At 42.4% G+C, this 10,933-nt stretch overlaps 2 protein-coding genes across 6 annotated transcripts in view; one reads left to right on the top strand and one right to left on the bottom strand.

Annotated features, from left to right (window-relative positions):
* Positions 1 to 211: 211 nt before the first annotated feature.
* Positions 212 to 6,810, top strand: LOC148888186 (transmembrane protease serine 2-like). 4 transcript variants are annotated; one of them, XM_089013116.1, is made up of 12 exons: positions 212 to 322; positions 1,109 to 1,201; positions 1,289 to 1,405; positions 1,572 to 1,701; positions 1,789 to 1,899; positions 1,973 to 2,016; positions 2,175 to 2,337; positions 2,417 to 2,437; positions 2,531 to 2,589; positions 3,810 to 3,911; positions 5,278 to 5,414; positions 5,530 to 6,810. In XM_089013116.1, exons 1-12 carry the CDS (start codon positions 214 to 216, stop codon positions 5,716 to 5,718), a joined length of 1,275 nt encoding a protein of 424 aa, XP_088869242.1. In that variant the 5' UTR covers positions 212 to 213; the 3' UTR covers positions 5,719 to 6,810. The 4 variants fall into 4 exon arrangements, with proteins under 4 accessions (XP_088869242.1, XP_088869241.1, XP_088869240.1 ...); XM_089013115.1 differs by having other exon boundaries at positions 2,417 to 2,589; positions 5,530 to 5,682; positions 5,810 to 6,810; XM_089013114.1 differs by having other exon boundaries at positions 2,417 to 2,589.
* The window catches only part of bace2 (beta-secretase 2), a 13,408-nt gene continuing 8,806 nt past the window's right edge, over positions 6,332 to 10,933 (bottom strand). For both annotated transcript variants that reach the window (XM_089013112.1, XM_089013113.1), the window contains 6 exons: positions 9,635 to 9,766; positions 9,259 to 9,393; positions 8,925 to 9,026; positions 8,551 to 8,700; positions 8,283 to 8,451; positions 6,332 to 8,146 (listed from right to left, as the gene is read on the bottom strand). In XM_089013112.1, the coding sequence (XP_088869238.1) occupies positions 7,905 to 8,146; positions 8,283 to 8,451; positions 8,551 to 8,700; positions 8,925 to 9,026; positions 9,259 to 9,393; positions 9,635 to 9,766 (930 nt within the window). In that variant the 3' untranslated portion in view covers positions 6,332 to 7,904. The remainder of the gene's footprint in view (positions 8,147 to 8,282; positions 8,452 to 8,550; positions 8,701 to 8,924; positions 9,027 to 9,258; positions 9,394 to 9,634; positions 9,767 to 10,933) is intronic.

Raw genomic sequence — 10,933 nt, 5'->3', positions numbered from 1 at the left:
CCATTACATTATACTAATCCAGTGTGGAGGAAGAAATAAAGTGAAATTAATGCTAAACATCAAATTTTCACAATATAAGACGCACCTAAAGGCAAACACCTTATTATACGGTGCACCTTATATTTGGATCAATAGCGTTGAAGCTCATATTGACCAAATAGATGAAGGACCTACATGTTTAAAGTTTGACTGTGAACTACTCAGTGGGCGGCCATGGACAAGATACGTCCGTCGAGCCGGTCACAAGTCAAGCCTCAGTATGTTCACCATTTGGCCCCAAGGTCCGTGCCCGAAGTCACCTTCACAACTCCACAACGGAAAGGTACTTTTCATTCTAAACTGAAATTATGATGACTTTGTTTTAATTTATTGCAGGAAGGCCTGACTTATGTTATATGAATGTTAACAATTAAGCTTATTTCACTTTCTGCCATCTTTGTGAATGAGTATTTATTTTTTTTGCCGGTCACTGGACTTCAGTAATATGGAAAAACAAATTACCTACATTATTTGAATATTTTTTGTAGCTCTCCAGGTACATAATGAGCACTGCTAAAGTACGATTGTGTAGTAGGTTTATGTGTTTTGTCAAAATTAAAAGATGAAGGTTCAGGCAGAAATGTTTCTTAAGCATAAAATGATGTAACAAATACTTGCATCCTCATTGTTTTTTGCCGTCTTTAGTCCATGTAAACGCTCAGAAATGTTTTTTTTTAATCCTGACATTTAGTGAAGAACTGAACCAATGACGTGACATTTTGTCAACTTTTAACAACCCTTCCAAATTGTCCAAGTCAAACATCAGCATCATATGTTTCATATCTTGAAATTTATTTCGTAACAAGAGGCAATATTTTCCTGTTGAGACGGTTCTTTACTTGAGAATTTTGTATGAAGAACAAACAAGCACACACACACACACGCACTCACACAAACACGTTTTAAAAGGGGAGCAAATATTGGACAGCGGTTCCTTTTAAGTGTGCGCCTAATCCTTAATGCAATGGTCTCCTGTGCTCCTTTCGGGGCACTCTGTATGGAAAATTCTAAATCACATGTGGCTTTTGAAATAATCGTTCTGTGTTTAGTACTGTTTACTTTGTGACAGATTTCAAACAGAGGTGTGTTAAGTGTAGCGTGGTTGCTGTGATCTGCTTGCTGCTCCTCTTGTTGCTGGCGGGCATCCTCTTGGCCTATTACTGTAAGCACAGCATATGCTCGTGTCCTGCATCTCCTCAGTGGACTAAACATTCGTCTGATGAAGTCCCTTCTTTGTGCTTTTTGGCAGATTCCTCCACCTGCGTGCATGGAACACCATGCGGTGGTAATACCGGCTGTGTGTGGGACTCCCAATGGTGCGATGGAGTGGTGGACTGTCCAGCAGGCCAGGATGAAACTCATTGTGGTAAATAAATTCATTCGAAATTAAGCAAAGATTTGTTTTAATGAATGGCTCCAAAATGTTTGTTTTGGGCTAAAGAACTTGTGAAAATGAGAGACCAATTCTAAAATCCTATCTTTATTTCAATATTTCATATTCTAAGCCACTTTGTGTCTCTTTCTGTGGTCAGTAAGGCTGCATGGTACCAGTTTCCTGCTTCAGATCTTCTCAACTCAGACCAAACAATGGAGGACAGTTTGTTCTCACGGCTGGACAGCCCAACTGGGTCAAGTAAGCTGCCGGGACATCGGCTACAGCGGGTAAGAAGATCTGGACTGTCTTGTGTTTCTTTCGTTCTCCAAGGATGCACTTTTATAATTTTGTTTCCCGGTCATATTCCTTGACAGGGGCACAAGTGTTATCTCTGGCCTACATGAGGCAAGCTCCGATGATGAGTTCTTGATGGTGAAATCCAACCTAAACCCTCATGGACCTGTCGTGCAACAGCTCACTCACAGGTTGTTTGAATGCTCCATTTCAAAACACAACAACCCGTTTCATTTCGACATTTGCTTGCTTAACCTTCTGCAGCAATTACTGCCCAAACAACACCGTGGTGACGCTGCGATGTGCAGGCAAGTTTTCTCCTCCGTCAAATGTTTTGTTTATCATATGTTTCGAGTCTCAAACTAGACTGAGGGCAAGCAGAACAGAAATGTAATGGATGGAAAATGTTTCAAATCTGCACACTGGGCGCTCTTTTGTTTCTCAGCTGTTCCTTAATTCTCTTCAGATTGTACAGGAGGAGTAAACTCCAGTCGGGCTTCTCGGGGCCAGAAAGCCTCCCTTGGTGCATGGCCGTGGCAGGTGAGCCTCCAACTTGCGGGATCTCATCGATGTGGAGGTGCTATCATTTCCCCCGACTGGATTGTCACAGCGGCTCATTGTGCCCTCATGTGAGTCCTCGCAAGCTTGTAGTAATGGCCGTCCAATGCATCCTTCAATCTGCTCCTCTGTTATGGGTGTCCTCTGCAGGACATCTAATCCTGGAGAATGGTCAGTGTATGCGGGGCTGGTGGAACCTTTGGGTGTTCTTTTCAACCCTGCTCATGCCGTGAGCCATGTCGTTGCTCATGAGCATTTTGACAGGTTTACTTACAGGAATGATATTGCTCTGATGAGGCTCAGTAAACCTCTGGACTTTGCAGGTATGAAACAGCAAAGTGCTTCTCTGTTGCTTCTATGCCAATTGCGTATGACAAACCACAGTAAAAAAACACTATCTACACAGTAAAAATTATATTAACTCATTCACTGCCATTCACACATTTATTCTGTAATTGAAAATGTGACGTAGAGCGCCATTCCCGAATTTGTTCGGGTTTTGTTTTTTCATGCTTGGATACTGATAAAGTGGTGGTCATGGCCTCTGGCAATGTTTTTTAAACCAATATGTATGTATTGCATTGTATTTTGGACAGCCACCCTCATTTCACGCTCATATAACTCCAGACCCATAAAATATAAATATCCTGACAAAGGCCCAACAGAAAATGGACTTCCTGAGGCTGCTAAAGAAGCATGGCCTGCCACAGGAGGTTCTGCAACATTTCTACACGGCTGTCATCGAATCCATCCTGTGTTCTTCCATCACCGTTTGTTTCGGGGCCGCCACAAAAATGGACAACATCCGACTTCAACGGACAGTTAGGACGGCGGGAAAAATTATTGGCACCGCCGCACCCACTCTCGAGGACTTGCACACTGCAAGAATCCAAACTAGGGTGCGGAAAATCTTACTGCACCCTCCGCACCCTGCCCACCACCTTTTCCAGCTACTCCCCTCAGGCAGACGCTACCGATCCACGCGCACCAAATCCAGCAGACATTTAAACAGCTTCTTCCCCCAAGCCATTAACTCTTTGAACAGTAGCCCAAATGGAACTGTATAGTGCCTCTTTGCAATTTTTTGATGATGATACTAGTGCAGCGTGTTTGACCGGAAACAAATTCCTTGTGTGTTCTACATACTTGGCAATAAAGATGATTCTGATTCTGATTTAGGAATTAGCTCTTTTTTCTGATGAAAGAAGAGAGTCTAAGGTTTCTTACGCTGCATTGAATGTTTATGTAGTCCTAAAACTCAATATTCTGTGAGTCTTGGAATTCAAGTGACAGTGACAAAAACCCTGGCACTGGAGTGGACACATTACACATCTGGCAGTGAATGAGTTAATATATCCATAATCAACTACACAGAAATAGTAAATGATAATCAAGTGTAACTAACCTGGAATTATCAATTCTCATCCCATCCTGACACAAGCATTTGTACAAATAACAGACTACTCGGAAATAAAACTTGCACTTCACACAAATAGCTGAATTTGCTTATTTTTTTCCATATGCTGCATGCATGTCTTGATAGCCTCCAGCAACGTTGGTCCTGTGTGCCTCCCAAATATCGGGTTAAACATCTCGGCCCCATTAAATGGGTGGACAACAGGATATGCTGTATCACTCAATGGAGGTGAGGAATTGCGATTGAAAATACTGCAATATAAGGCACACCTAAAAGCCTTCTTTTTTTCAAAAGCTGTCCATATACTTTATAATCCAGTATGCCTTATACAGTAAAGTCTCGTTATATCGATATTCAAGGGAGTCCGAAAAAATATCGATATAATCGGGACTATCGATATATCCGACCCTGTTTGCATGTAATTTTCTCCGTGCGTGCATAGAAATAGTATCGATATAACCGGGACTATCGATATATGCAATATCGATATAACGAGACTTTACTGTATATGAAAGAAATTGTAAAATATATCATTTGTTGGAGGTGCCTTATAGTGTGGTGCATTTTATATATGGAAAGTTTAAAACTATGTCTCATTCATTGAAGGTGCACCCTATAATCCGGAAAATATAGTGCTATACATTTGAGCATACTAGACTAAATTGATGAAAATGTTTCTTCAGCCGTCATCTGTACTTCTTTGAACTTGTCGGACGTTTCGCTCCTCATCCGAAGAGCTTTGTCAGTGAACTAAAGTTGTGCTTCAAGGGGTCGCCACGGCAAATCAGTGTCCTCCATCTTTAGAGGTTTGAGCCACATGTTTGTTTTGGCCAAGTTTTTACGTCGGATGCCCTTCTCGACACACCAGTATATATATATATATATATATATATATATATATATATATATATATATATATATATATATATATATATATATATATATATATATATATACACACACACACACACACACACACACACACACACACACACACACACACACACACACACACACACACACACACACACACACACAGTAAAGTCTCATTATATCGGTTATATCGATAGTACTGCTTATTATGATACTATTTCTATGAACGCAAGGTGAAAATTTAAATGTATGTATATATATACAGTAAAGTCTCGTTATATCAATATTCAAGGGAGTCCGAAAAAATATCGATATAACCGGGACTATCGATATATCCGACCCTGTTTGCATGTAATTTTCTCGTGCGTGCATAGAAATTGTATCGATATAACCGGGACTATCGATATATCCGATATCGATATAACGAGACTTTACTGTATATATAAGGCCAGAGTTACCGGCACAACTTAAGTTTGCTGACGAAGCTCTTCGGAAAAGGAGCGAAACGTCAGACACCTTCAAAGAAGTAGATGACGGCTGAAGAAACCTTTTCATCGATGGAACACTCATGTACGACTGAGAGCCTACTCAGACGTATTGTAGACTAAATGTTATTAACTGCCAATGAGTATTCACTCGAGTACATTCGAACATATTGATAAGAGAGAACTTGTAAACCCCCCTCCCCCAAGTTCCATTCTTGCTCACTGCTGTGCCTCAGACTCTCCATACCTGGTCGAGGCTCAGGTCTCCCTCGTGGATGTTGCGGAATGCAACAGCTCCCCAGTTTACAAGGGACTGATCTCAAAGGAAATGCTTTGTACCAAAGGCGCGCAGACTGGATGGGACGCATGCAAAGTGAGGGTTTAACTCAACGGGAGTGATGTGCAGATCAATACTGATTTATCACCGATACAATTTCTTTACAATCTAATTGGATTTTGACTGTTTTATTTGGGGCGGGGGTGTTCAGACAGACAGTGGCGGGCCTCTGGTTTGGCATAGTGACGGCTTATGGTGGCTTATCGGGGACAACATTTGGCCAGAAAGTTGTGTCGACCTGAACAAACCAGGTGTTTATAACAACGTCACCTATTTTTTGGACTGGATATACCATCAGATGAAGGTAATGATGCATATTTTTAAAAAGTGGCATTATTGATTATTCCAACACATAATCAACCTCTGTCTATGTCTATGATGTTTTCGATGCTGAAAACTTTCATAATCACATTAATTCTTTGTATTTGCAGAAAAATCAAATTGACTGAAGACATACCCACTGGTCAAAGACGATCACAGTGGGTTGCTCACCTATTTACCACCTATTTACAATTCAATTATTTATATAGTTTGCTATTCTTGTGCTTCACTCATTCACTGCCAGACGATGTGCAAAAATGTGTCCACTTCAGTGCCAGGGTTTTTGTCATTTTCACTCAGTTAATTCCTAAATTATATGGGTCTGGAGTAATATGAGGTGCAAGTGGGGGTGGCTGTACAAAAGCCAAATGCTGCCTGCCCCATTGTGGGAGGCACAATTGTTGCCAGAGGTCTCACCAGCGCTTTACTGTATTGCCGCCCCCCGCCCCCATAAGAAAAAAACCAAAACCAAACCAAAAACAAATTTGGGAATGGCACGCCACGTCATATTTTGAATTCCCAAATAAATCCGTGAATGGCAGTGAATGAGTTAATATGTCAGTACGTGTGGTCAATCACAGGCAGCCAGTCTTCACGTGAATCATCACAAATAGTGAAGTTACAAACAAACCTTCAATGTTATCATATGTTCTTTATTTGCAGCAATTTTAGGAACAACAAAAACATGTAACGATTTAAATAGTCCTTCAAGAATCAGGAGTGGCTTTGGATTTCTTTTGCTTTACTCATGAATCGGTGTCAGGCAATTGTCACCATTTCTACTCGATGGCATTGGAATACCGTTTTGGAGTTTTAAAGGAAGCTGAAAGGCAACATTGCTTTGTTGCAAATCTGCAGCATGTGCCAACATTCAAAACTAAAGACTCTCATTCAGATCAATTTCAAGATAAAATTGAACACAATAAGTAAAACGGCATTAATACACACCGGCACTACCTTGATCATTGAGTTTGACAGAGGCAGGAGCTCTTGTTAACTCTTTTTTTAACAACTGTTGTAACAAAATGTCAAGGGCTGAACTGAGTTTCATGTATGTGGGCTGGACGGCCAAAGTGATGTATCAGTTCATGGGGGGGGGGGGGGGGGGGTTTACACTCTCCACTATGGTAAGGGAGATGTCACAGGGGCGCAAACACGCAGTCCCGACATATCCCAACCAGAAGGACATGACCCCTTTTGATTGTGGACTTTGGGGGTCTTTGTAAACAAGTAACATACCCTATTTTCCGGTATATAAGGCGCACCGAAAAGCCTTGATTTTCTTAAAAAGATGACCGCGTGCCTTATATGCAGGTGTGCCTTTTATGTGAAAAAATATTGAGCCACAACACAACTGCTGTCAGCAGCCACCGACCCCATTTCCCCCTGTAGAAGAAGTCATGCGTAACCCCAGCCTCAACTGTCGTGTCTTATAACGTGGTTTGCCTCATAATTGGAAAATTTGTGGCTATTATTATTATTATATTTGGAAAACTTTGTATATTCATTGAAGGTGCGCCTTATACACTCATGTGCCTTATATATGGATAAAAATTTAAAATACACCATTCATTGGGGGCGCGCCTTATACTCCGCTGCGCCATATACACCAGTCGCATGACAGTTTTGTTTTAAAATGAACACAGAACCGAGGACGAGTTTTCTGAAGGCACTCCAAGCAATGTAAACATGACATTTTACCTCCAATATGACAGAAACGTCATCAAATGTCCGAGCAGCTTTTTCCCGACGCTAATTTCACCATCATCTGGAAGTGAACTTAAAGGGACGGCGGGGGGTAAAACATCCCATCATTAATCTGAGCAGACATGTACCAAACAATGCTTGATTTTGTTTACTAAATGACATTTGTGAGATACACCACACCCAAATGTTCAGGGATAGTGCACTTTCGGGTTAATTTCGGAATGAACCTCAAATACACTCTGTCCATGATACCATTTCTCTCATCATTTGATGTGTTCGACTGGTGAACAATCAGGAATGACAATTAAAAACAGTTCATTGTGCACCACTGACAGTGTCCGTTGAGAGTTTATCAGAAAGATTGTCCTTCTCAGAGGAGGGGGATGCTTCCAAGTCAATATTATTCTCCAGCCTCGCCCCTTTCTCCACATCCGTGGTAGCACTTTGCTCGCTCGTGCCCCGCTCGTGCGCACCCGTCACCCGCGCCGTCCCTCTCAGTCACTTGATGCGGTGCCGCACCAGCGAGGACTGGTCGGTAATCTCCCCGGAGTAGTTCCGCCGTCGGCAGGGCAAGACCAGCAGCAACAGCAGGATGATGAGGATGAGGGCGCAGACGGCCATGAGAGCGTAGGAGATCACCCAAAGAAGAGGCTCTTTCAGCGCTCGGCCGGAGCAGTCTGATGCCACGTCCGCTGACGAAAAGGGGCCGTCGATTTCGGTCAGAGCTACCCCGCCGCTTACTGCGGAGAAACATCTCAAATCAGCGGAGCCATCCCATATAGCCAATTTTGAAACATTCCGTGGCTTGTCCATGATTCAAGAAGCCACTTTCCTCCCATGAGATATATACAGGGGTGTCTTTCTACACTTGCTCACCTGCGCAGTTGCTGAGTGCAAAGCCCAGTCGACGTTGTGCCCGATCAAACACCACGAAGAAGCCCTCCATGACAGTCGCTCCAATCACAAGACCGTTATTGGATGAGGACACGCCGAAGCGGTAGCAGTCTAGCGTGCCATCCATATCAGTGATTGGTTGGATGTATAACTTGAACACAACACATAAATCAATGAAACAAAATAAAGAGCAGTAATGATAGACTTGTGGGCAATCTGTCGAGGAACGTTGCTGTTTGCATTTCTGTACCTGAGGGAGGATGGTGATGCGGAAGGACTTGCTGCTGTTTGTATCCCTTAGGTAGATGGACAGTTTGGGGAAAAATTTCCACGGGGTGTCCCCTCTCATCCAGCAAGCCAATTTTGTCCCGTCCCAGAATCCTGACGAAAACTCTTGGATCTGAATGAATGAAAAAAATAAAAAAACTAAGAAAGCAACAAATGACATTGATGCATGCACGGAAGCTAATGTCAGTCAAAGGTAGAATTGTAGCATCACCCTCTCTTGGATTGGATTCTGTAAAATACATTTTCGGTTCGCCTACAGAACCCGCATCTTTGAACAGAGACAGTGACACCCCCACACTCCCGGAATCTGCTTGTTGTTGCGGGTGACTGGCGTACCAGAGAGCTCCGTGTGATGGCATCCACCACCGCATTGAAGACGTTGACGGGTAGTCGCAGCAGCGTCGTGCCGCTGTCCACGATGGCTTTATCCATGTTATACTGACAAGAAAAAAGTGAGACGGAGAGAAGTACAGTTTGTCAGTACACAAACGACTAAAACACTTGCTCACTGTTCCTAGCAAAAGCATTTCAATCCATCCAATTGCGAGGTTGACTCTTGCGTAACCCTCTTCAGCAAGCCCACACATTTCCCAAATGACTTTGGGCTCGGCTCTGTCATTCCAAAATATTTCATTTTATTTGGTCATAAAAAAAGTCATTCTGAAGTCACCTCTCTGCAGTCCAGGTCCAGGTTCTGCTCACCAACCTCTAGCTTTAAAACCTCGACTTGGTAGTACCATTCCTCAACGATAGGGGTATACCAGATTGAGCCCCGATACAGAGTTGGTTCAACCCCACCAATGATCTAAAACACACACACATATAAAACCCAGACATGAAACATTGGATCATCACCACCCACTTCCTTCGCATGATTTCACATCTGCTCTCATGATTGGATGCAGAAAATATGAATGGACGCGCTCTGTTAAAATTACGGAGAGTGCACGAGTGTGGAAAAACGGAGTGCTAAAAATACATCGGACCCTGTGATTTCTTCTTAATTTGACAAACTCAAATTCATCTGGAGGGTGCTGACTACTCACAAGGCTACCACCCGCAGGGTCGACGACGCTGCTCGCCGACATTCCAGTCCCACACATTTGGAGGGAGAAGATATCGGGAAGCCCAAGTTGTCTCACCACAGAATTGAAGAAGGGCTCCACGGATGAATCTGGCTGATTGAGACCAAACAAAAAGCAAACACATTCACCTATTAGTGCTGGTCAAGTTACTTTTCACTTTTGTGAGCCGACTCCATTTTCCTTGACTGGTTTATGGTTATTTGACATCCATTCCCCATTCGGGGTGGATGCACGGCATTGATATGGGGAGCAAATCGAGAATCCTCCATCACATCGCTTCATTGATGACAGCAAAAGTAACCCATTCAAATTACTTGAATTCCGGTTGTACATTTTAGCATGGCTACTTGATTTATTTTTATATGATTCATATAAGAAGAAAGGAGCCTCAGCACAGAGTGCCGGTGTGTATGTTGAACTGTTGCGGGTTGGAATTGAAGCGGATTTATGTGGGACAGGAGATGTGAGACAATCTCTTTTTCTCAATGGATGCTACAGCTACGTGTTTGCTTTCAACATTTAGCTTGTAGTCGACGTGCACATTCCACCATGATGTCCCTGATCCACTGGTGGGAAGAAGCTTGGAGCTTCTCCTCTTTCATCTCGAACTGCTTCATGTAACAAAGAGGGTACAGAAAGTGCCTAAGAATGACTCTGTGTCTTTGTGTTATCATATTGTCTTTGTGTTGTCATATTATTTGTTATTGTTTTTTTTTGTTCTTTTGACTTCACGGCGGCGCAGCGAGAGTGGCTGCCTTTCCAGCAGCTCATGTTATTTTGTTTTGCTACTTTCATTCCTTTCATCACTTTGCTGCTGTGTAGACATTGGATTGGATTTGCCTTTAGTAGTCTCGCAGTGGAGTAATTTACATTTCACAGCATGTAAAGGCACATCCAATCCAATTACTCAGAATAATGATATTGTGATGTGTCATATCATTCCACCACAGATGTTTATTTATCTTTAAAAAAAAAGGCTAAAAATGAAACCAGAATCCTTTCCACACCCACAAAGCATACTTGTGCTTGCTTCTTCCTCTGTCTCCCAAAAAATCATGGGGTGATTTACAAACGATGATGATCGGTGACCACAATGTCAGCGTATTTATAATTCAGTAAATGTACAGGAGATGGACGCTGAAAATTTCTTAATCTGAAAGCTGAAGTAAACTGAATTTAAGCCGTTTGTGTCTTCTGAACTGTTTAATCTATTAGAATAAAGGTACTGTGTGGCCTAAAAGCCAATTTAGGTGAATATCT

The sequence above is a fragment of the Hippocampus bargibanti genome, linkage group LG14 (genome assembly GCF_051943395.1).
Source record: "Hippocampus bargibanti isolate YZ-2025 linkage group LG14, ASM5194339v1, whole genome shotgun sequence".
Classification (NCBI taxonomy): Eukaryota; Metazoa; Chordata; class Actinopteri; order Syngnathiformes; family Syngnathidae; genus Hippocampus; species Hippocampus bargibanti.
Note: the sequence above shows the minus strand (reverse complement) of the source record. Positions and strands in the feature narration are given on the sequence as shown.